The sequence below is a fragment of the Phocoena sinus genome, chromosome 17, assembly GCF_008692025.1.
Source record: "Phocoena sinus isolate mPhoSin1 chromosome 17, mPhoSin1.pri, whole genome shotgun sequence".
In the NCBI taxonomy this organism is placed as follows: domain Eukaryota; kingdom Metazoa; phylum Chordata; class Mammalia; order Artiodactyla; family Phocoenidae; genus Phocoena; species Phocoena sinus.
The window spans coordinates 71162707-71188395 of NC_045779.1; the positions used below are offsets into that span (position 1 = coordinate 71162707).

General features: G+C 50.5%; 1 protein-coding gene across 2 annotated transcripts in view; it reads left to right on the forward strand.

The window, feature by feature from the left end:
- The window catches only part of TG (thyroglobulin), a 244126-nt gene extending 219533 nt beyond the window's left edge, over positions 1-24593 (forward strand). For both annotated transcript variants that reach the window (XM_032609643.1, XM_032609642.1), the window contains 5 exons: positions 3880-4061; positions 6148-6255; positions 22061-22195; positions 23346-23536; positions 24435-24593. In XM_032609643.1, the coding sequence (XP_032465534.1) occupies positions 3880-4061; positions 6148-6255; positions 22061-22195; positions 23346-23536; positions 24435-24553 (735 nt within the window). In that variant the 3' untranslated portion in view covers positions 24554-24593. The remainder of the gene's footprint in view (positions 1-3879; positions 4062-6147; positions 6256-22060; positions 22196-23345; positions 23537-24434) is intronic.
- Positions 24594-25689: the final 1096 nt, after the last annotated feature.

Here is a 25689-nt window from a genome sequence, read left to right on the forward strand (position 1 = left end):
CCCCGATGTACCCCAGATGCCTGGAGCTGCTCCTGGCACATGCAGGCGCTTGACAGAAGTTTGTTGACTGAACAGTGACTTGAAGATAAAGACCCTGCAGCAACGTGGCTGTCATCCTGTTCCTCAAACTTGGGGTGATCACAAGGACACCTACTTTTAATAATTTACTAACCAGAGGGGAGAGAGAAGTAATATCTACTGTCACCCATTTGATAATAATTAATTTTCTTTTGATTCTAACATCAGCCCCAGGCACAGAGAGGGGTATTCAGTGAACGAACTCACTGACCAGCAATGAGTCTTCTGAGGTTGCCTGCGGAGCCAGGTCCGAACCCCACGCTCAGTCCCCTAGGTCACAGGCGTCCAAGGTGACTGTGGAACCCTCCACAGTCGCTAAATGTTTCCCAGGGCTCTAACTTTTCTACGGGAGGTGTTAAGGGCGGTCCTTTAAAACTGCGCACCGCACCTGTGCCAATTCTTGGTGGCCCTTAATGAGACCAGGCCCAGCAAACCCGCCTCTGAGGCACGTCTTGCCTGTCATTACAGCTTGTGGCTTCGGCCCTGGCTTGGCAGTCACGTGGTAGCCACATCCCTCCCGCTGCCTCTCTAATTAAACCAGCAACAGCATCTGTGCTTCTGTCCTCGCCAAGAAGGAAGAGACCCGGGTCTTCCTGCAAACGGGCCCCTTCGCATCCCCACGCGCCCCCCGGGGGCTCAGATCCGCACTCCAGCCGTCTCTTCAAAATACTGACTGTGGATGCAGCCACGGCCCAGCTTGTCTCAGGGGCTCAGATCCCCTCAGAATGGGAAACGAATCGCAATCTTGTGGAAGCAGAACCTGGGCCCCTCCCTTTAGCATTCTAGCCATGGAATTGTTCAGATTGTTGGAGGTACTTCTAGCAAGGCCCAGGGCTTGGTGCCCTGCTGCTCCTAAAAGGTGCATGTTATGGAAAGAGTTTCCGCAGCACCCGTGAAGGAGGCTCTGTCCTTTGGGTGAGGTCAGTCGTTTTCTAGCAGTGATCCGGAAGAGGAGTTCCCAAGGATCTGGACCCACAGCCAGCAGGACCAGCCTGGATCAGGCCTGGCTCTAAAGCATGGGCTCCCCTGGGCCAGCCGAGCCGCAGACACCTAGCCGCCGACATCATGCTAAGAGTGTGTAGGTGTCATCTCATTTAACCTCAGGGCAGTTTTATGAAGAGGGTGATATTATTGTGCCCATTGTACAGAGGAGAAAACAAAGGCAGAGAGGGATTCAGTAAGTTGCCCAAGGTCACATAACTAATACGTAGCAAAGCTGGCATCCAAGCCCAGGTCTTTCCAGCTCTGGGATTTGAATCTAGGAGGTTTTACTTTGGACTTGCAGCCTCACCTGTGTTATCTCTGTGAAGGTCAGTGTCTCTTCCATTCATTTGTCCAACACTTATTTCCTGGGCACCCGCTAGAGCCCTGCGTGCCCCTCTGCTGCTTCGTAGTTCTGGAACACTAGGCGTTAAACTGACAATAACAGCACCTGGGGATTCAGCGCAGCATCTTGAAGCACCCCAGGGGCCCCTGCCTGTGCCTGGGACAGGGCAAGAGTAATCGCTCTCTGCTACTGACCATGTGTGCCCAGAGCTGTGCTAAGCCCCTTAGATGCGGGTTTCACTGGAATTTGGCAATGATTCTATGCAACTGCCCAACTCATATGGTGCTTTTGATACCTCAGTGAAATACACATGCTAAATGTTTGGCAATAATTGGAGTTATGCGAATGGTGACTAATATAATTTTTGTGATAAAATATTCCAAAAACTCAGAAAATAACAGGGAATAACATAATGCAGGTTTCCCCCTAAACTATTAGTAGGCTGTGAAGTCAATTAAGTAGATTTGAGGCAGGCATTTTTGAATAGACTAGATTAGGCTAGACTAGAATAGAATGGAAACTCTCAGATTTATCTTGTGTGTTAACAGCAATGAGTATGAATGTTATTCGTGAACGTTACTACAGGCATTGACGGTGAGTGTGTGTGTGTGAATTCTGCATGTATAAAATGTCTTTTTTATTATAGATCATGGTCAGAAATATTTGATATAAAAAAACACTGATATAAGAAACATCACTATTCAGATTTAACAGATATTAATATTTTGCCACATTTGTTTCAGATCTTTTTCCAAGAAATAACCCGTTATAGATAGATAACGACGATAGATAGATAGAATATAGATAGAATTCAAATGAAGCCCTTTTTGCACACCTCTCCCTGTCTCCTTTCCTCATCCCTCCTGAAGCTGGTGTGTGGCCACCAGCAGACGTGCCTCTGATCAGTGATTCCAGCCACTGGTCCAGCCTCTTGGTGAGCCAGGCTGAAGGCAGTCCAACCCAGAACCCCAGGATGTGCTGAAAGAGTGTCTCGGACGGAAGGGGTCACTTACTGATCATACCCACTCCTTGAATTCTAATCACAGTTCCTGTGTACTTGGTAATGTTTAGAAAAACAATTTAAACATGTCAGGATATCCCGATAAGCACATGTCAGTGTTGAAATAAGAGCCTAGAAATATGTAAACACACATCCTAGGACCGTACAAGGGCCGAGGGGTCTGGATCTCCGACACCAGAGCTGCGTCACTGATACTCCCTCCCCACCCCTCGTCTTCAGAAATGAGGGAACTGAGTCCTGAGGGGATGACATGGCCTCCCCAGACTCTCCCAGGCAGACAGGATAAGAAAGGAAGGAAGGGGGAGGAGGAAGACAAATACCATATGATTTCACTCATATGGGAAACAAACAAATGAACAAACCAAACCAAGCAAAAATAAACACGTAGCTACAGAGTAGTGGTGACCAGGGCAGGAGGGTTGGGGCAAGGGCAAAATGGGTAAAAGGGATTAACTTCAGTTTCATTTACTGACTCAAGTGTGTGTGACCAGACGGAAACTGAACCTTTGGTGGTGAGTGTGCTGTAGGGTACACAGAAGTAGGAATGGAATGTTGGACACATCAAACTTATATAATGTCATCAGCCAATGTTACCTCGATTTAAAAATAAATCTTAAAAAAGAAGAGAGAAAAAAGAGACTGAGGAAGAAAGAAAAAGGAGGAAAGAAGGAAGGAAAGAAAGGAGGGAGGGAGGGAGGGAGAAAGAATTATCTCCATCTGGACACACATCCCACAGAGCTCCCTGCCTTCCCTGCCCATCCTATATAAAACAGCCCTGCCCCATCCCTTCACCCTGCTCCGTTTCTCTTCATAGCACCTGTCCCGGATGAACTGCACAACTCTTGGCTTATATTCCGTCTCCACCCACTAGAATGCAAGGCCCTTGAGAGCAGGGAGCTTGATTAGCGTGTTCAGGGCTGTTTCCCAGGCCTAGCAAGCCGCTGGCCCTGGACCAAGAGTGTGTCTATCAGTAGAAAAGGGTACAGGCAGTGTCCCTACGTTGAATGCTTGAGTCAGTGAATGCTGACTGAAGTTGGCTCTCCTAACAAAACCAGGTGACAAGCTGGCTGAGAGCCAAGTGCACGAGCCACGTGAGACCTGTGATCAGCCTGCAACAAAGGCTTGTGTTCAGTGAGCACTTACTAGGCACCAGGCGCCATTTTCAGGGCTTCACGTGTTTGAACCCTTTTAACCCTCACCGCCACCCTGCTTGGGGGCTCCACTGTGTCCACCTTCAGGCAGGCACAGAGGGGTACAGGTGCTTGTTTAAGGCCACACAGCTGGAAAAGGGCAGAGCTGGGATTTCCACCAGGCAGTCCGGCTCCAGCTCCCACGCACTTCTCGCCGGCTTCCACTGCCTCTGAGAGAGAAAATTCTAGACCAAGGGCTTGAGCTATGCTCAGTCGGGCCTTTCAGAATCTGACTGGGGATTTTCCGTATATTTTCTTTTAAGCAATTTGAGGAAAGTCAAGGCCGGACCAGTAGCAAAACAGCCTTTTACCAGGCGCTGCAGAATTCTCTGGGCGGCGAGGCGGCGGACGAGCGCGTGCAGGCTGCGGCGACATGGTACTACTCCCTGGAGCACCACGCGGATGACTACGCCGCCTTCTCCCGCGCCCTAGAGGCGGCCGCGAGGTGAGCCGCCTGGGCGCACCGTCATGCCTCCGCCTCCCCGAGGCCGTGGGGATGCTCAGATCCCCCGGGAGGACCGGGGCCTGGTGCCGCTGCTTCATCTGTGTCGGTCGTTCAGTCCACAGCGCGGGCTGCCTGCCCGCCAGTGGGCGACACGAGGGGTGACCCACCCCTCCCCTCCGTGGTGCGCGCGCGCCGTCAGAGGGTGCCTGCTTGCATATGCCCCGAACCGAGAAGCTGCGCTCAGCTTGTGTAGATGGAGAGCGGGCGGGGGGCAGTCCAGCAGAGAGGGCCCCACCTCCAGCCCAGTACCTGGACCCCTGCTGCCCTTGAGAACAGCGCGAGGAGAGCTCCAAGGGTGGCTAGAGCCCAGGCCTCGTAAGCATCGGTAGTTTTCAAGCCTCCCCCAGGTGACTCTGCTGGGCGGCCAGAGTTCACCTTCCACAGGAAATGGAGGCCTAGACAGGGGAAGGCTTGTGCCTGATGTCACACCCAGAACAGAAGACCCGGGGCTCCTGACGCCGTACATCCCCTTCCCGGGGGTGGGGAGTGCTGTTTCTGCACTCACTGCTTATGTGTCTTGTTGCTCAAGTCCACTGCTTCGAGCTTCCTTCCCTGGGAAAGTCCGCCCAGGTCCCCCAACCCAAGAGGGGTTAGTGGGTGCCTGCACCCATCACAGGCTCTGCCGTCCCCAGAATGTCCCTCTCAGCACCGTCAAGAGATAGCCAGGATTCCAGTTCTCTCTGCCTGCAGAGCCCCCTGGGATGAGACCGCAGTGGGGACTCCAGCTCTCGTGTCACCTTTGAGTTCCTCACGGGCCGCTTGACATGTTCTGTTTCCCTGACAGGCCCCCCTCCAAGCCGGGAGAGCGTGGTCAGGTGGTTTCCGCATCCTGTAACTTCTTTCCTGTCCTCGGGGAGGGAGGTCCACACTGGCCCTTGCTCACTGTCGCCGGGGACAGAGCCACTGTCGAGGCTCAGAGGCCCTGCTGAGCTTGACTCGGATGTTGAGGCCCACTGTCCTGCTTGGTCATTCCTCCCAGGGGCCTGTGGTTTCCAATCGGAGGCTCACTAGCTCAGAATAAAGCTTTGTGCCACCCCCTGGCATCTTGGGGACAGGAAGGCTCTAATTTTCCTTCTAGTAGAGAGCTCAGCTTTGAACAAAATAGCCAACACCTATTCCTGGAGGCCCAGCCCCAGACTGGACCTGAAGAACTCACAGATGTCCAAATCCTGGACCCTGAGAGGCTCACAGCCAAGTCGGGACTGGCTTAGATCAATGTTCTAGAAAGAGCTCAGGGCTAGAGTTCAGAAACCTATGTTCATTCTTGCCCCAGCTTTGCCTGTAACTGTGTTTGAGGACAGTCTGTGAACAGGGGCAAGAGCAGAGGCCTGAAGGAGGGCAGGTAACCAAAAAAGGCTTCACTGAGGAGGTGGACTCCGTTCCTCCCTTAGGCCAGGTCCTCATTCTCTCCTGGCCAGACTGAGGCAGCAGCCTCCATGGGCCTCCCTGCCCCCAGTCTCCTCGGCAAGGTCCATCCACAGCGCTGCCAGGGTGGAACCTTCCACTCCCAGCTGTGACAACCAAAAGTGTCCCCCAGACATTGCCAAACGTCTTCTGGAGCGTGGAGGCATCCCAGCTGAGAGCCACTGGTCTAAAGGTGTCATAACCTGAAACGTCCCTGAGGTCTCCATCTTCCTTCAGAATGCACAATTATTTTATGTTCAGCTTCATAGTATATTATATTTATTTTAACATAAAATGTTTTGCTCCCAAGTCTTTGAGTAAAATTGATGTCCTGGGAAGATGTTTGTCCCATGGGACTCTTGACCCTGCGACGCATCGTATGGACATAGTGTGTGATCGTGGCCCTCCATGAAGCAGGCTGGACCATGCGCCAGCAGGGGGGCCAGCAGGGGCGAGAGGAAAGCTGGAGGGTGTGAGGAGGGGCGGGGGGTGTTCTCTGCAGGCCTATGCAGAGGGGCTGGCTGGTGGCCCAGGTCCCTTGCCTGGGAGAAGCCTTTACCCGGCACTGTTGTCCATAGAGCTGTGCATAGCTAGACCCCATCCTCTGTCCTCCTCTCACCAGGGACTACTTTATCATCTGTCCTGTGATCGACATGGCCAGACACTGGGCAAGGAGAGCCCAAGGAAACGTCTTCATGTATCACGCTCCTGAAAGCTACGGCCACAGCAGGTAAGGTGGCTGCGTGGCCACAGCGGGTGTTGGCACACAAAGAGAATCTGGCGGAGGGTCCCTGTCACTTCTGTGATCCACAGGGCGGCAGAGAAAAGAAGGCAGGACCATCATACAAGTCCTGGTTCAATGACATGGGACGCGTCACTTAACTTTTCTGAGTCTCAGTTTTATCATCTGAAAAATGGGTGGAATAGTAATCACCACTTTATCTCACAGCCTTGTAGGAAGAGCAAGTAAAAGAAAAGATATAAGAAGAAGTTTGGAATTGCAACATCAGACATTCGTTGACTGACCTGGCTTGGGGGGAGGAGCCATCTTTATTAATCCTACCTGTTTATGTCTCTAAAAACTGAACACTCAGCTTAATTTAAGAAGATGACCTTCCAAAGTATAAAAAGATTTCTTTTGCAACAAAAGGAGTTTTATTTACCCCTAATTTATATACCCGTCTAACTTCCAGAATAAGTTCAATGTATCTTGTAATAAAAGTCTCAAGTGCAATAAAATTATCAAAATGGAAAAGAAAAATAAGAGATACAAGCAAAAGAAAACCAGTGATAAAGGAAGCGGCGACCAGTGGGCCCAGGATGTGATCCTAGTTTCCCGGAAGCCAAAGAAAAGATTGAAAAGTAAAGAAGAAAAGAACAAAGGTTCGGTTTTCATAGCGCCATCAGCTAAACAAAGGAACAGAGAGGAGTGGTGTCATAAGGCATATTTGGTCTCGGCCAGTGGGAGGGCAAAGCCACGTGCGTCGCTGGGGCGCAAGGTTTCCAGGGCGTTGGAGGGAGGACTGTGAGGCCGCGTGTTCTACTTCTTCATGACCTTACAGTCCTGAGCTCTTCACCTGTGCTGGAGAACCCCAGATCCCTCCAGTGCTGGGCCAGTAACTTCCCACATAATCTGATGTGATTCCCACAAATTACATCAGATGAGCCACTTCACATTGGAGCTCCTTTGGTAACAGAATGTCAGGGGGTCAGGTGTCACAAGATGCCAGAGTGTGTTGCTTCATCTCATACGAGAGTATGAAGCAAGGACACATGGAGCAAGGACATCCATCGCCCATGTCCATGGTCTGTTACTGAGTGTAAGAAAGTCAACTTTTTTGGGGGGCTGTGTTGGGTCTTCGTTGCTGCGTGTGGACTTTCTCTAGTTGCGGTGAGCGGGGGCTACTCTTCGTTGCAGTGCGCAGGCTTCTCATTGTGGTGGCTCCTCTTATTGCGGAGCACGGGCTCTAGGCCTGTGGGGTTCAGTAGTTGCAGCACACGGGCTCAGTAGTTGCAGCACGCAGGCCCTAGAGCGCACGGGCTTCAGTAGTTGCAGCACGTGGGCCCAGTAGTTGTGGCTCATGGGCTCTAGAGCGCAGGCTCAGTAGCTGTGGTGCACGGGCTTAGTTGCTCTGCGGCATGTGGGATCTTCCCAGACCAGGGATCGAACCCGTGTCTCCTGCATCGGCAGGTGGATTCTTAACCACAGCGCCACCAGGGAAGTCCCGAAAGTGAACTTTAGAGCTGAAGGATGAGCTCCACTACTAGCCAGCTGTGCAGCCTTAGGCAGGCTCCTTTGCCTCTCTGATCCTCAGTTTCCTCATCTACAAAATGAGGCTAATGGTTTCCTCTCACCGAGTTGGTGTTAATAATATCTGTATTATAAATTATCCCTCTCTAACCTGTGTTGCTTTGCACCAGCATCAAGGGACGTCTTACAACCACACACGATTTCTTATTATAATTGGCAACATCCCTATAGTAGGTTGAACAATGGTCACCTGAAGATACCAGGTCCTAACCCCTGAGATCTGTAAATGTTCCCTTATAAGGAAAAGGGGTCCTGCAGATGTGATTAAGTTAGGGATCTTGACGTGGGAAAGCTATCCTGAATTATCCCAGTGGGTCCTAAATGCATTCACAAGTGTCCTTATAAGAGAGAGCAGAGAGAGATTTGCTACACATAGAAGAGGAGGCAACGTGACCACAGAGGCAGAGATTGGAGTGATGCACCCACAAGCAAGAAATGCTAGCACCCACCAGAGCTGGAGGAAAGAGGAGTGGCTTCTTCCCTAGAGCCTCCAGAGGGGGCCTGGCCCTGCCCACACCTGGAGTTTGGCTCAGTGAAACCGGTTTTGGACTCCTGGTCTCCAGAACTGTGAGACAGTAAATTTCTGTTGCTATAAAGTCATGAAAGTTTGTGGTAATTTGTTACAGGAGCTATGAGAAACTAATACAGGCCCCCAAACATTCTAGCTTTCCTAAACAAGCACTCGTTACCTGGTTTCCCCCAACGGGTTAGTCAATTTATAACACTTCACGGAACACCCATCTTTGTGAGGCCAGCGGTGTTGGAAAGAGCATCTCTGTGTTACAGATAAAGAGTCTGAGGTTCAAGAAGTTCCACGTGATTTCCCCAAGGACAAGCAGCCGTTGGTTATAGAGCAGTGACCTACTCGTAGCTTCTCTGAGCCCCAGAATTCTCTTTCCACTAAAATACGCGGTCTCTCTGCTTAGAACTGTTTATAATTCCAACTTGATTTACTTCCTAGATTCAAGCAACTGCCTCCAGGTTGTGGGAAGGGAAGTAAATGCCAGGCCAGGGCTCTGGTGAGAAGGCATTCGGGAGAGAGGGAACGGCGAGAAGAGCCGAGGGATTGGACAGAGGTGAAAGGCGGTCTCATAATCCCATGGCCACCACGTCCAGGAGGCCAGGCCACATCCAGGGAGGCCAGGCCACATCCAGGGAGGCCAGGCGTGGGAAGCATTCGTGGAGTGCTCTGGCAGCACCTCCCCAATGCCAGGGCTCTCAGGAGTTCACACCCAGAGCGCGAGTTCTTCGATCTGGTTCTCCACCTTCCCTTCTCTGAAGGCAGAGATTGTAGCAGAAGCCGCGATACCCCTGCAGCAAGTCCATCAGAAGCCTTCAATGCGTGCGTACAGCTTGGAGCTCCAAAAGTTCCAAGTGGCAAAAAACTAAGAACTGCACCTGTTATATGAGGACAAAAACAATCAAAACATAACGTAGCAAAAGGATCCATATGATTCCAACCAGCATCAGTAATGCTTTGAGCCCACCTGTATTTGGTTCCTAGGGCTGCTGTAACAGAGTACCATACCCTGGCGGGTTTAGAGCAACAGGTATCATCTCACCGCTATGGAGGCCGGGAGTCTGAAATCGAGGTGTCGGCACAGCCGCGCTCCCTCTGGAGGCTCTAGAGGACGATCTGCTCCAGGCACCCCACGCCCCAGCTTCTGGAGGCCTCAGGCATTCCTTGGCTTGTAGACAACACCTTTCCACTGTGTGTCTGTGTGCAAATTTCTCCTTTTTATAAGGACACCAGTCAGACTGGATTAAGACCCACCACAATGACCTCATTTTAACTTGGTTATCTCTGCAAATACCCTATTCCCAAAGAAGGTCATATTCTGAGGTCCTAGAGGTCAGGGCTCCGACATATCTTTTAAGGGAGACAGAGTTCAACGCAAAGCACCACGCTTCTCTCTAACATGACAGCCCTGCTGGGGAGGCTCCCGAGGGGCAAGGGTGCAAAGCAAGCTGTTCTGGACCTGGGATCAGGGTGGTTCCCAGAGGAGCAGCCCTTGAACAGGATCCAAACCACACCCTCAGTCTCTTGTGGCCAGTTTGGGTTTCTCTGTTGCTGAAAAGCATCCTCACGCCCCTCTGGGAACCCACAGACAGGACGCCACTGCGCGGATCCACGGAACCCTCCTTGAAAGGAAGCCACACCCATGCGTCAGAACCACACAAAGTGCCTCCCGGGTCACCTCAGGGCCTAGAGACCCTCCTGGCACAGAGGAGGCATAGTAGGTGCTCAGGAAATCATGCTGAAGGACAGAAGCTGATCCAACTACCTCAGTTGACAGGTGGGAAAGGATCTCTTCCACTCTAGTTTACAGGCTCCTTGGGGCTCGGTTTTGCTATCTGCAAAATGGGAGTAAGGAGGTGGGACAGGTCAGGAGTAGTGATTCTTCACTGGGCTCTGTGGACCCGGGGGAGAAGGAGAGCGAGATGGAGGGTCCGAGCTTCCCAGCCCCTTTCTCTGTACTTCATAACTGAGCTTCAATTAAAATTTCAAGGTCATTCAGTTTACAGAGATATGAAAAATGTCTGGGCTCAGTCACCTCTCAGACACCTTCTGACTCTGACATTTTATCAGTTTGGGAGGAAAGAGACACTCAGAACCACTGAAACATTTGACAGGCAGAGATGTTGCCAACTGTACAAAGGCAGAAAGTGTCCTGGGTAGAGCAGCGACTCTGGGCCAACTGCCTCGTTAGAAACCCATCTTGACGCTTATTAGCTCAGGGACCTAAGGTGAGTCACTTAACCTCCTTGGTGACAGTTTCTTCAACTGAAAATTGGAAGAAGAATAATCGTACCTACTTCAGGGGCTTATTGTGATGATTTGTGTATGGAACAGGACCCGGCAAACAGAAAACGGTAAGAGTGTCTCATTATTCTTGTCCATCAGAACACGTTCTTCATATCTTTCCGGGCATGTATCATCTCTCCCCACCACGACCATAATATGGTGCCATCTATATAGTAGATACTTGAATCAATGAATGAATCATAGAAACTAACCCATTTAATTGTTGGCAAGTTTATCTTTTCTGCTCGAAAAGACATCTCTCTCACTCTGCCCTGGAGCTGTCACACTCTCGTTTATTTCTGGCTGAAATCTACAGACTTAAAATATATGCGCGTGCCTTATGGTTTCAGCCATCTGTCTGTGAGCATATATTAGCCTTCCTGGCATAGCTAGTGAACAAAACACAATAAATTACCACTTTCTCGCAGACTCTTGTTAATTGATCACAGCATTGCATGCTCACCTGGATTATGTAGATGAGATTTGCATCCCTGAAATTGAGGGCCAACTTTTGTGAGGAAAGAATAAGTGTAATGGATGGGGGAGGAGACAAAAACAGGAAAATCTGCAGTGTGAGAAGAAGGTACAATTTTAAGATCCAGATTCAAAGAATCATAGACTATGTAAGATGATTTCATCCAACTCATTTTACAGATAAAGAAACAAACGCCCAGAGAAGACTGGAGTTATGTCCCAGTCACAGAGTCAGTAAGCGGCAGTCTGGATTCAAACCCTGCCTCCTGCCCTTTCTCCAGTTTCCTTTCAATTGCACCCACTTCAACCCAAAGCCTCTGAGTGCCTGCCATGGCTAGGTCCACCTGCTAGCTGTGCGACTTTGGACAAGTTGCTTAACCTCTCTGAGCCTCCATGCATCTTTATCTATCCAAGGGGAGAGTAATAGTGCATGTCCCACAGGGCTGCTGGAAGGGTTCAAGGGTGCAGTGTCTGCATCTAGGGTGTGTTCGTGGATGTGTGTACGTGTTTGTACACACCACAATGCCTGGCAGCTTTGCTCACCAAGACTATTGACACGGGGACAAAACTTAGCAATTTTCTTTTGCTCAGTTCTGCTCACTGGGGAGATTTTGAGCCAGTCTCCTCCATGGCTCCCATCTATAGCCCGCTGTTTCATGAAGAGGGATTTTCAGTGACGATTGTAATCCAGGGTTTCTCAACTTGGACGCTGTTGACGTTTCAGGCTGGATAACTCTTTGCCATGGAGGGCTGTCCTGAGCAACCTGTGCTGTTTAGCAGCAACCCTGGCCTCCGCCCAGTCAATACCAGAAGCACCTTCCCAGTTGTGACCACTGAAAATGTCTCCAGACAAGGCCACTGTCCCTTGGGGCCCCAAATGGTCCTCTGTTGGTAAGCACTGCTGGCATCCCTTAAAACGGGAGTTGTCACTAACACCACCTGGAGAGAAGGTGTGACCCCCTTTCCCAGATCTTATCCCTGAATCAACACAAGATCCCCCCACCGCCAGGTACTGTCCCTGGTCCCACGGACCCTCGGGCAGACCACAGTGCACCACAAACAGGAGCATCTGGCTCTTCTGTTACAAAGCTCACCTGGAAGGCGGGCAGGCTCTCTCCCATGGTCGCACCAGGCAGGACCCTGGCCTGCTGTCCACTCCTAGGTCTGAGGCCGTGGCTGTTCTCTCTCTTGCCCGGCTGTGTCTAGGTGCCACCTCCCACGCTCTGCTGGGACTCTTCCCTCCCTGCCAGTCCCGGCATCGCCGTCTTGTTGATGACAGTTGATGTCTTGCTCTCTAACCAGCTCCTCCCATAGGACACTCTCGCCCAAGTGTCTTCCTAGGAGGGACCCACATTGTGTCCTCTGCCACTCACGAGCCACGGACTCCAAGACCCTGTGGCCATCCCTCCAGGAGCCAGGCCCCAGCGAGTGTAGAAGAGAGCACTGATGTATTCTCTGACGTTGCCTGTCCTTAGGGGGCTTATCCTGGCTCTGCCTCTCACTTCGAGCCTCTGGCAAGTGACGACCTCTCTGAGCTTTGGTTTCCTCATCCGTAGATGGAGCTAATAATAGTACACTTATAGGAGTGTGTCGGGATCAAATAAGACAAAACACGCAAACAGCCTAGCTAGCTAGCTGGCATAAAGTTGGCACTCAGTAAGTGCTACCAATACTGCTTAATGTCTTATGCTGGGAGAACCCACGTTGGAGTGAACAAGATCCAGGAAGAAAGCAACCACAGAAGAAGTGGTTTTTGTGTACTAGCTCCTGAAAGATTTGCTGTGGCCACTTCAGAGGGGAGATGGGGACCCATCATCTTAAGATTCCTGGGGGTGGTACCAGTTCATCGTTTCCCATGGAAATTCACCTCGGGGCTGTGTGCGAGCCATCACGCTTGAATTATGTGCTGTGTTCAGGTCCTTATTCCAAAGTCCTTCGTCCCCAGAGTCCTGAGATGTCATTGCCACGTCTCAGCAGTGCAGAGGCATCTTAGAGAGATGAGACTTGACTTTGAATGGGCAGTGGGGTAGGGCTCTTGGGATTAAACACCTACCCAGGCTCCATGTAGGCTGTTGGACCAGTCTTTACTTTTGGGAAAAGCAGTTCAGTGTAGTGAAAGAACACATCCTTGGAGGTTAAACCAACTAGGGTGTTAATCCCATTTCTTCCGTTTGTTAGCTGTCTACGTTTGAGCAAGTTCCTTCACCTTAGTTTCCTCACCTAGAAAATAGGTGTAGTTACCTCTCCTTCACAGTGTGAAGATTCAGATCAATGTACATTAAATGCTTGGCGTGTTGTAGATGGTCAGTCAATATTTGGGTTATTTTCCTTTTAGGAAAAATAAGGTTCTGAGAAGAAAAATTATCAGAATGACTAAAGAGGCAGTAACGTTCCTCCTTCACAAGTTGTCCCAACCCTGGAAAAACAAAGACATCAATTCCAGGCTCAAGATATTTTGTACACCACTGCATTGGCATTCTAGATGTTTCTGTGCATTCCAGGGGCCTTTAACATTCCAGATTCCAAATATTATGTTTTTACTTGACTGTCTTGGTGAATTAGTTGGAATTAGCAAACCAAAGCAACTATTAAGTGGTTGAATTCTTGAACTGGGTCCATTGGCCTGGCTACATCCTGTGTGATTAACAAGATTATTTCCCAGTAAAGATGGAAGTAAATCATTTTCTGAGACTGAAGCCAAATTCATGATGTATAAGGGCTTGTGCTATATATCCTCTTCAACACTGATTCGACAAATAATTACTGTCTTCTCTGCCCCAGATTCTCTGAGATGGAGATCCTAGAGATGGAGCAGCTGGTAAGACAGAGAAGGGACTTGGGACTAACACTGTAGTCAGGGGGGTGGGCTGATGAGGGTCTAGGGCTAGGGTGCAAAGAACAGACAATACACAAATAAATATGTAAAGTAAATTCAGATAACTGCCCTAGGAAGGAGAAAGGGAAAGGGATTGACATGTTTGAGGGTAAAGACGGACAGAGAGCTGGAGTTTATTGAAGAGGAGGAGAGTAGTTGGAGATATGGGGAAAAAAGACAGGGTCTTGCAGTTCACATAAGAGTTTGTAAGCTGTGGCAAGCAAAGAGACAGTATTTTATCTGAGTATGATGGAAAGTCATTGGAGATTTTTAAGACAGGTTATATAGAACGCACCTTGGTCTTTTCTCTCACACTCATAACACAACTCACTAAAAACCAGATTTTTAATTGAATGTAGAATAGAAACCCTGTTATCCAATATGATGGTCATTTAGTTAATCAAAAAAATCAATTGAAGTGGGAACTTATGACTAATGAATATGCCTTAAACATTTAATTTTCACTCTAAGCGTACAAACGTGCATTTACTTGCCATTCTTCTCATGCAGGGTCAAAAGTTTGAGTAGGAAGATGTGGTTTGGAGTTCTCCCTTTGAAATTTGTGCAAACCCATAACCATAATGCAAGTGAATGTCCACTTCTGGTTTCTTGAAAGTGGGGCATCCACGTGATATGTAATGCATTTAATTCAGCTCTATACTTACAAGAACTATTACTGGCACAGACCGGTCAGTGATGAACACAGTTGGTTCTTGGTAAACATCTAACTTCCTGGTGAGAGTAGATGTGTTGGACCAGGAAAGTTCAGCCTTTTCTGAGCAACAGTTGTTACATCTCATATAGAGAATAAAATGTCCAGGTTTATCCAGCAAGTCCTCTGAAAGCTTCGCCTGATTTGCCAAACCATATATCATCCAGCTGTGCTGGGCTTTAGGGAGTTATGGAAATATTGTAAGTGTCTCATCTGGGGCCGGGGATGGGATTGAATTATTTAAAGTATTGCTGAGCGAATCTCTTTGTAAAACGGGAGCCAAAGCATATAATTACTTCTTGATTAATTCCTAGGCAGAATCTGAACTTTTGCATATTAGATTTGCCCAAAGAGAAGTACACTGGTAAGCTCCTATTTGTAAGTTATTTAACAATCCCTCAAAAAAAAAAGAAAAAAAATCCTGGGAAGCAGAAGGGCTTTTATTCCTCCATGTTCCCTAATTTCTTTTGGAGGAAGTTATCTAGAGATGCTGGCTAAAGATTAAAAAAAGGAGTATATTTTATGGGGATGAGGTCAACAAACCTCCTCTTTCAGACAGAACAGCAAGGATAGAAGTCTCTGGAACAGCAGACTCTCAAATCAATCCAGTGAGACGGGGTGGAGCAGTGGGCCCCAGCCAAAAGCCTCTTCAAGCCCTGGAAGGTAAACATGTGGCCTGTTTATGTCAAGAAGGATCCTACCCAGTCCCTCTCCGCACCCTGATCCCCAGCTCGGGTCACTGTGCCAGCAGGGCCCAGTGTCAAGTGCGTTCCTCTGGGGACACCATCTCAGTCGTGCTCCCTAACGAGCCCCAGTGTCCACACGTGATGCCTCTCTTATACCGGAAGCAGAGCTCAGGTCAGGAGCTTGTACATGAATAGTCTCTGAAAGGTGGCTTTGGCTTTTGACTTGCTGGAATGCAGGATGACTGACAGGTAAGGTCGGGGGTCAATCTGTAAAAAGAAGCAAACTTCTGTCTCTCCTGGATAACTGCAGCCACCCTGTGATTTCTCAGTTCTAAGCTTTCTTCCCAGCCCCCTCCAGCAATCGTTCCGAAAGAGATGCAGCCTGTGACTGGCTTGTGTAGAAACCACCAATGTCCTTTTTCCCTTAAGATGTGGCCCTCAGTTCCTCTGGCCTCAGTTCTCATGCCTTTCACAGGACCGGAGCCTAAAGACCTTAGCGGGCATGCTCTTGAGTGGTTCCCAAACTTTTGACTTTCCTGGATCAGGAAAAACTCCAATTTCATTTTTCAGCGTGATGCACTTCTCACAATACATGAGGCCCAGAGCACTGGAGAATCCGTCACCTGCCGCCACAGCTCCCCGTCCTGCCTCCACCCCTCTGTGCCAGGCCACACCTCCCACCCCATCGTCCGTACAAAGCGCAGAACCCAGTCTGTGATTCACACACCCCGAGTCTCTGCCCGGACACCCGTCCACACTTCACCCACTCCTAGAGACCTCCACTCACGTTTCAAGGCACAAATCAACCGTCATTTCTCCTTTCTGACTTTCTACAAACTCCTCGCCATTCCCTTGCCTGAAACAAGTAGTATTGCTTTTCTGTCTCTTTTTATGAAGTTTGTAAGCAATTCTATCATTTGATATCTATTTATCTATCATGCAACCCACAGAATTTTATTTTTTTAATGTTGGCTTGTTTGCATTTCCTGTCAGACTGTGAGCTCCCTGATGGACGGCAGACTTACGCCTCTTTTCCCCCAGCACCTATTCAGAGCATGGTGCGCAGTAGGCATTTGGCAAATATGACTCGAGCGCAGTCCTGCCCCGACAGGCAGTGTTTTGCCACTGTCCTCACTGAACTGTATTCACATCCTGAAACTGAAGCCCACGCTCAGTTGTCCCCCGGACTGTGTGGTTGCTCAGCTTTCCCGCCCTCTGGCTAAATGTACCGTCACCAACACCAGCAACAGTAGCTCTTGCTTGGATGGCAATTCGTAGCTTTTAGAGAGATTTCCACCCGCCGTCAGTCTGTGAGCATCTGGTAATGCCACAGGGGAGGCTGAACAGGGATGATCAGACCCATTCCACAGGTAGAGCAGCCGAGAGTCAGTGGGGTTTGAGCCAAGCTCACCCAGCCTGGGCAGGGAGCTTTCCTAGGCCCCACGTCCACATGGGACGATGGGGAGATCCAGACCTGGTCTGAGATGGATGCGTGACTATCAGGTTAGGGAAGGATGATGGGAAGATTATTATCAAAGACAGCAGATGACACCGAAAAGCTAAATAAAAGCAGGGTGGCCATATGCCCACATGAGTGCCACAAGTCTGGGTATATGACGTACCAGTGATCAAAGCCGGCACAGAACCTAGAAGCCACATTAACAGGCATGAACTGTCTACCTCAACCTGCAGCACTGCAGCCATTCAGCTAGCGAGTTCCTCCTTTTACCTCGTCAGTCCCTGGAGTGTCCTTCCGTGTCCCCCTCTGCCGACGCTGACTCCAAATCCCTCTTCTTCCTCCAGAGGGTCAGGGACTCTCAGCCCAGACTCCCTGAGGCCTTGGTGCTCCGATCCCATAAGCCCTCTTCCAAGGCTCCCACTGCCTGCCCCTCCTCCAGATGTCTGTCTTCAGCAGCTTGAAATAACTCCAGCATCCTGGTAAGGATCAGCCCTGCTCAGGAACGAGCAAAGCAGCCGTCCTCGTGTACAGCGAGCCCTCAGATGAAACAGATCAGATGCGCTGGAAGGCCAGGCCTTTCCCCAGGGCAGTGCCCTGTCAACTCTGGGTGGCGGGCTGGAGCCAGCTCGCGTGTGCTCCCGGGAGCCGCTGTGCACATCTTTCCCCAGCTTCATGTTCTATGACATCACTTTGGGAGTTTGGCATCGTCTCTGGTGGGAGACCGTGGAAACTGGCAAAAGCCAATCATTAAGCGTTTACCATCACACCATCGGCACAGATCTTCTGGAGAACGTGATGAAAACTATGAAGCTTCTCCCAGGAAATCTGCACATACGCAGTGTCACGGCATGTGTTATACCGAATTTCAGGGACTTGTGCTCCTCTGAAACCCTGTGCTGGACCCTCATGTTAGAGACCCTTATTCCTAAGCTTTCTGACGGTTCTCATGGGGAAACGAAAATAGCGATGAACACTGGAGCCAGATGCTGAGCAAGGGATTTGAAAAATTTTGTTGCTAAACCTCATTCAATGTTTGGAAGCGTGATTGTGTCACCATTTTACAACCTCAGAGAGGTCGTATACCTTCCCCAGGATTTCATAGCTTTAAGTGGTTGAGCCAGGATTTGAATGCTGTTCACTGCACCATTTGGAATGCAGCTTTCTTTGGAAGAAACGGTGGAAAAGGCCACTGTGGAAGGCAGGATATGGCCCCTCCAAACATCCACGTGTGAATCCCACCCTACCTGTGAATATGTCACCTTACGTAGCAAAGGGTCTTGGCAGGTGGGATTAAGATTCAGGACCTTGACGTAGGAGATGATTCAGGATTACCCAGGTGGGCCTGATCTAACGACACGAGTTCCCCAAAGCAGGAGAGGGGCCAGAGGAGTGGGTCAGAGAGATGGGACGAGAGAAGGACTCCACTGACTGTTGATGGCTTTGAGGGTAGAGAAGGAGGACCGTGAACTGTGGCCTCTGGGAACGGCCTTCAGTTTACAGCCCGCGACAGAACGGGAACTTGGGTCCCTCCCCTCAGGGATCTGAATTCTGTCACATCCCCGATGAGTAGGAAACAGATTGTCCCGCAGCCACTGCCAAAGGAATGAAGCCCGCTGACCGCTTGATTTTGGCCCGATGAGACCTATGCTGGACCTTTGAACTCCAGAGCCTGTGAGATAGTACACGTGTGTTGTTTTAAGCCCCTTAGTTTGTGGCATTTCTTAGGGGGCAGCAGTAGGAAAGGAATAAAGTCACTTTCTCTTCAGGGCCTTCCGCGACGTTTTCCTTCCACACACTGTAGGGGAGGAGCGGGTTCGGGGGGGAGGGGCAGCGGGGGGAGGGGCCGACCCCTGCGACTCTGGGCTCCCCCGGTTCCTATGCAGCCACTGAGATGCACAGACCTCAGCCAGCCCAGTGGTGGTAGTGGTGCCGGTGGACGACCCCGTGCAACAAGACCAAGAGGACAGCGGGCCTTGGAGTCCAGACCTGGTCCTGGCATCGCTGCCGAGCTTCAGGGCCTTGGGAGGAAAATGGCCTCTGGGAGCCTCAGTTTCCCCCAGTGTAAAACTCCATGAATCATTCCAATACCACCTACTCACGGGGCCCTTGAGACAATCAAGGTGACAGTGATTTGTGAACTACCAAGCGTGGGTATTAGTGAGAGATTTTTTATCGCCCTTCTTACGACGTCTATCTTCCTGGCATGTTTTTGTCCTGTGTTCCTTTTCCTTTTATGGCTCTTAAAACACCACTGAGAATTTGGGGCATTGTTACCCAAATTAATGGGTATTGATTTGGTCCTCAGCGCTGCACCCCCAGAGGTAGAGTAGACAGAGACAGGGTTTGGGGTCTGGGAAGCAGCTTCCGACCCTGGCTCTCCCGTGTCCCTTCACCTTTCTGAGCCTTGGGTCATTGCCTGGAAACGATGCAGGTGATACACTTTGCTTCCTGGCTGGCCCTGAAAGTTGCTGATCAAAGACCAACCACAGTCCCTGGTGCATCTCGGGTGCTCAGGAAACAGTAGCTCCGAACAGGCGCTCAGCAGGGCTGGCCACCGACTCTGGGCTCTCGTCTGAGCTTGACCAGAGCTGGACAAAGGACTTGGCTCTTCGGGTCCCAGGACCTATAAATTCTGATGCCACTGCCTCTTTCTGCTTCCTGCTCAGGAATGAAGTAAAGCTTACAGCTGCTCTAAGAGGGTTGGGGTCCCTGACAACAGTTGCAAAGAGACATCATCCTTTGGGACTGTTACTCTCTCCATCCTGACCGAGTGCTGTCCGTCCTGTGTGGCTCACACTGTCTCGTGTTCCTTCTATGATGCCTTCCAGTGGAAGTGGCCGATATTCACACATAATAACCATAATCACAGTAGTCCCTGGCATTTGTGAAACACTTGTTTTAATAGCTTCCACGTGCGATGGCTGCTATGGTCTGTGTCTCACAACGTAGAAACTAAGCCTCAGAGAAGTCAAATGACTCATCCAAAGTTCCACGGGTGACAAGTGACAGAGCGGGGTCTCTGCTGAGTGACTCAGTGGCGTGTCGTTTCTTCTGCGCCGTGCTCCTAGTCACGTGTACACCTGCTGATAATTCTTATGATGAAAGGAGGAGTTCCAGCTCTCGAGCCCCTCAGAAGTCCCCAGGCTGGGCCAGGTGCCTGGCTTCCAGCTCCAGCCCCGCGCTGGTGGGTCACCTCAGTTCCCGACATGAGCAGGCAGGGGTAGCAGAGAAGGCCCCCTCTTGGCTTGAAATGTTCCCCTTCACATCCCTCATCTTGAGGGTCCCCTTTCCCGTCTCTGGGGTCATCACGGTGAGTCACCCTGAGCCAGCGTCACACTGTCTATTCACACAACTTTGCATCTTGATTTAGAGTAGTTTAGCCTCTGTACAGATTGCCTTTATCTAGGAGCCACCTGGTCTGAGCCCTTTCCCAGGACATCTGTCCAATCAGTATATCTGCCCATTACACCAGCGTGGATGAGAGTCACTGGTCGCCTGGCCAGAGACACTGCTGCTACCTTACAGATGGTTGATCACATCCGGAAGTATTTAGAATGATGGATGAGAAAGCAGCGGGCCAGGCCTTTAAGTACCTACTGCATATACACCGTCTTATCTCCAGCTTCACAGCAACCCTGTGCCATAGGTATTTTATACCCGTTCCGTAGACGACGAAGCAGGGAATCAGGGAGGTCAAATAATTTCCGAGAAGTCACACAGCTTGAAACTGGAGGAGCCACGACCCGGGGACAGCGCCCCTGGGCCCCTCCAGGCCTGTGGTTAGCATCGTGCTCCCTAGCAATGTTCCCGACCCGACCCTGCTGCTCAAGTTACAGCGTGTCTCTGTGTCAGTCAGGAAACCGCTCTGAACTTCATCTGTAAGATTAGAGATTGGCTCTTGTGATAAATTAGGCCAATTACAAGGTCACAGAACACAGTCTCCACCCAAGATCGTGCTCATTTCTAACACCAAGTGCAATTCGGGGGGGGTTCCCCAAGTCACCCTCCGATCTGATAATTCACTAGAAAGACTCACAGACCTCACGGGAAGCTGCTTTATGCGTGGTTGAGGTCGTCACCGGGAAAGGATGCAGATTAAGATCAGACAAAGGAAGAGCGACATAGCGGCGGGCCTGGGGGGTTTCCAAACACGAGCTCCGCTGTCCTCTCCCCATGGAATCAGGAGGGCTCACCCTCTGGGCACTGATGTACGACGATGCACACAGAGCGGTGCCGACCAGGGAGGCTCCCCCAGACTTGGTGTTCAGAGGTTTGATTAGGACCCCGTTACATAGGCATGATTGATTGCCTGTGTGGTTGGTGTCAGCCTCCAGGTTGACTGTTTCCATGTGACCCAAAGCCCCCCACCCTAAGTCACGTGGCTGGTCTTCGGCATGGACGGCCCCTGCGCTGATACTGCTGAGTGAGGCCACATTTACAGAAGGTCCAGCGTGGCCAGCCGCTGCCCTAAACAAAGACACTCGTATCAGGTGTGACATGGATTACCTCCCAGACACCAGAGGGCGAAGGCCAGACTTCTTGGGAAAAGCCAGTTTCTCTACTACACAGCTTTAAAGTCCCTCCAGCTTTTCTCCCACTGCTCACTCCCATGGCCCACTGTACCAGTGCCAACTCAGTCCATTTAAACCACTCATCTGGCTTCCAAATCTTTATTCCCCCCGTCTGCTGCATATTAGATATCCAGTTCAGCACAGCATATATATTACTAACCAGCTATGTGCCAGGCACTGTGTTAGGGTTGGTTCCATGGATGAATAGCAACCTTGAAGAGCTGGAAAGTATAAGCCATCTATGAACAAGGACTAGCACAGAGAAGGGGTTGAAAATGCAGGCTGTTTTGAACAAACAAATGTTCAATTGATACTCTAAGTATCATGGTTGGAATGTGGTCAAGAGAACATTCTCTTGGAAAATTGCTTACAAACTTACAGAGGTTGTTTCCAGGGAGTTAAGTGCTCAGCACTGAGTACACTTTAACCCGTAGATTTGCCATGGATCTGCCCCAGTGGGGCCATTGGACTAAGGGCCAAGCAGAATCTCTACTAAACTAAGCACCAAACAGTAATCCTAAACATAAAGAGAGAAAAATCTTCGCTGGGCAAAGAATATTGGATTTTGGCTCCTTTGGTTCTTCCAGCAGTTTATTATTCCTTTAACTTTTGCTCCTTCTTCTTTCCGTGTGTTTTCCCAGCTTGGAATTGCTGGCAGATGTTCAATATGCCTTTGGGCTTCCCTTCTACCCTGCCTACGAGGGGCAGTTTACTCTGGAGGAGAAAAGCCTTTCCCTGAAAATCATGCAGTATTTTTCCAACTTCATCCGATCTGGGTGAGTGGACCACGTGTGCCTGGAGGCTGCCCCGCGCATTCCCTCCCCTCATTCTGAACTCAAAGGCCACACTTTGCGTTGATGGACTCACCCTTTCCTCCCTACCACTGGTCTCCCCAGCTCAGCCTCCCCTTCTAGCCAAAATGACCTTTACATAGATTAGTCTTAACAAAGAAACATCCCAGTCACACACTCCCTTGTTCAGCCACATTTGATGGCTCTAGATCAGACTTTCTCACCCTCGGCACTGTTGACACAGGGCTGGATAAGTCTTTGCCTGGGGCCGTCCTGTGCATTGTAGGCTGTTTAGCAGCATCTCTGGCCTCCACCCATGAGATGCTGGGAGCACCTCACCCCTGTACCAGTTGTGAGAACAAAAATATTTCGGATATTGCCAAATGGCCCCTGGAAAGCAAAATCACCCCAAGTTGAGAACCACTGTCTTAGATGATCAAATGAAGTTACAACACTCGAGACCCTTCCTTGTCTGCCTCTGGCCTCCCCACAAACCTCTATTCTAGCCCAGCTATAGCATACTCACCATTCCCACTTCCAGAACTGGTTCCTGCCCTCCTTTCCACCCTGTGGTTTACCTGTCTCCCTTTACACCAGACGAGCAGTGCTCACCTAGCACGGTGCTCAGCCCCCTGGAAACTTCAAAGGGAAGTTGACCTTCAAAAGGAAGGTGGCCAACAGGTTTGCCCAGCTCCTGGCCCACCTTCCTGCACAGGCCTTGGGCAAACAAAGGCATTCCAGACACTGTCTGTGGTGTCCAGATAAAGGACGCCAGGACTGAAAGAGACACGGTGACGTCTTGAGCGTTCAGAGAGTCAGCGGGCAGCATTAGGTCCTGAGTGCCACTGCTGGGTCGCGAGCTCACACCTTTCCTCTTCCAGAAATGGCCCAAGAGCGATGAGTTCGGGCATCTGCAACCTCTGTTGTGTGTAATGCAGCTGTTAAGAGCACAGCCCTGGAATCCCACAGGGCGGGTTCAGCTCCTGCTCCGACACCTGAAGATGTGTGACGTGGTCCTCAGAGACCACGTGTAAGTGGGGAGCGATCCCAGGTGATGAAAGGAGAGAGCAGTTTCCCTCACGGGGAACTTTCTGGCCTCCTGGGGAACTTTCTTTCTTTCTTCTCATTCCCCTAGAAATCCCAACTACCCGCACGAGTTCTCCAGGAAAGCGCCTGGATTTGCGCCCCCCTGGCCTAACTTTGTGCCCCGTGACGGCGCAGAGAGCTACAAGGAGCTCAGCGTCCTGCTGCCCAATCGACAGGGCCTGAAAAAGGCCGACTGTTCCTTCTGGTCCAAGTACATCCGGTCCCTAACGGCCTCAGCAGGTAGGGATCCAGGGCCACTGGGTTATTGGGATGCCATTGGCATTGCCCCTTCCTGTGAGGAACTCACAGTCTTTGGGGGGGCGGCTTCTCTTTGTCAAGGGCCTCCTGTTCTGATGGGGGATGGGAGGGGCACAGGGAGAAGATACTGGGAGGCCCGGGCTGGGGAGGGCTGGGCGGGTTCAGTAGGGAACCGATGGCAGCATTGGTGTGGGGAAGGAAGGCAGGGTCTTGAACCTCACGCCCGCTGCCCTTGGTGGCTCGGATGAAACATCTTGGAGAGGGATTCCTAGCCGCGGGAGAAATGGGTATTTCACTGCTTCCTGTTGAAGAGAACTTCCTGTTGCAAGGGTGCTGAGAAGAAGTGAATCATAGTGACGGCACGGGGAATATAGAGATCAATGCAGTGCCCTAAGAAGCTTCCAGAAGAGTGGGGGAGTGAGTGACAGAACCCAGCGAATGTCCTTCAGCTTTTTGGGTGCCATGATGGAAGTCTACCCCCAAGCTAGTGAGACCCCCAAAGGAGGGAGGACTCACATCTCCCCGGAAGCCTTCCTGGGGGAGGTGGTGCAGGGCTGAGGTTTTCAGCGTGACAGGAGCTCTTCACGTGGGGAGGGGCAGAGTCTAGCATTCAGCAGGGAAGCGACCTTTTGCCCAATATACATTTTAGACTCTCAACTCTGCTTTTATCTTCTCAGTTGATGAACCCAAGTCCCTTGTACCCTTAGCATGTCCCTAGAGCCAGGAGGTAAGTCTGGTGCCCCACCCCAGAAATGTCCCTCTGTAGGGCATTAGTAGGGAACTCCCATCAGAGGCTGGGGTCTCTTTGGGCCAAAGGGAAAGAGACGAGGGAGGATGAGTCCTGAGCCAGGTTAGACCAGCCTTGCCTCTCCTGTTCCAGGTGAAGCTGAGGATGGGCCGTCGGCAGGGACTGAAGAGGAAGGCCATCCGTTTGGCCCTGGGCTGACAGAAGACCTCCTAGGTCTCCCAGAGTTTGGCTCCAAGACCTACAGCAAGTGACCAGCCCCCGAGATCCACACCCCCACCCTGCCAGCCTCACCCCAGCTGCCACCCTGGACACCTTATTCTCCAACTTAGCCACTAACTTTCAATAAAGTGTCTACATGCAGAGAAGCATCGGTGACTCAGATTTGTTCATTCAAGAACATCCCTGGGAGACACCAAACTATGTCTTAATAATGCTCCCGAGGTTTGAATCCCAGGCTGCTGTTTCCTTCCAGTAAATGTTGATGGAGCATCCTCTGTGCATCAGGCCCTGCTGGGTGCTGGGGACGCAAGGACCCAGGGAATGGGGATCCATCAAGGGCAGGCCCCAGAGTGACACAGCCTCACCTGTGTGTTAGAAAGAGTTCTCTTGTGAAGGTTCCAGAATGGAGGTAGGAGACCAACTCGGGTTGGGACAAATCTCTGAGTGAGAAACAGTATGGTCTGGAAAGAGGCCATGAGGGCAGAGATGGAGGGGAGGTCCAGATCCATGGACTCTGCAGGAAGTAGAATTGGCCTGACTGAGTGTGAGAGGGCAGAGGTGCAAGGATGCAGAATCTTCACCCCAGCTATTGGTTGCATTTCCAGATAAGCACCTGAGTTTATCATTCATCTCCTGAGGGACACATTTATGAAGGCAAATCTTCTGTTTAAAACTTTTTTCTTCCCCACCCCATCCCCGTTATACATACACGCAATTAACCCAAAGTCAAAGCAGGTGGGGCCGGTTTACAGTCTGTCATTTACATGGCATGTCATAAGATGCGTTCACACGTCATTTCATTTGAACTCAGACCAAAGTCAGTGAATATTCATATGTTGGGACTATCACCCCCATTTTGCAGATATGGAAGGCGGAGCTCGGAAAGCCTTATGTTACGTCTGAGTTCACACAGGGGCAAAAGCGCAGGATCAGAGTTCAACTCAGGTCTCCTGACTTCTCTGTTTCCTCACTCTTCCTGGACTTCGCATAAATCTATAGCCACATCATGTGTCCTGTAAAACCTATTTATATCACTGAAAACCCCAGGTAACCTCTAACCTTCTTTATAGGCTTTTTTTTGTTCCATTTAAGTAAACAAAGACCCAACTACAAGGCCTTAACTAAAGAAGACTCCCAGAGGCAAATGGTCCCAAGATTGATCAGTGGC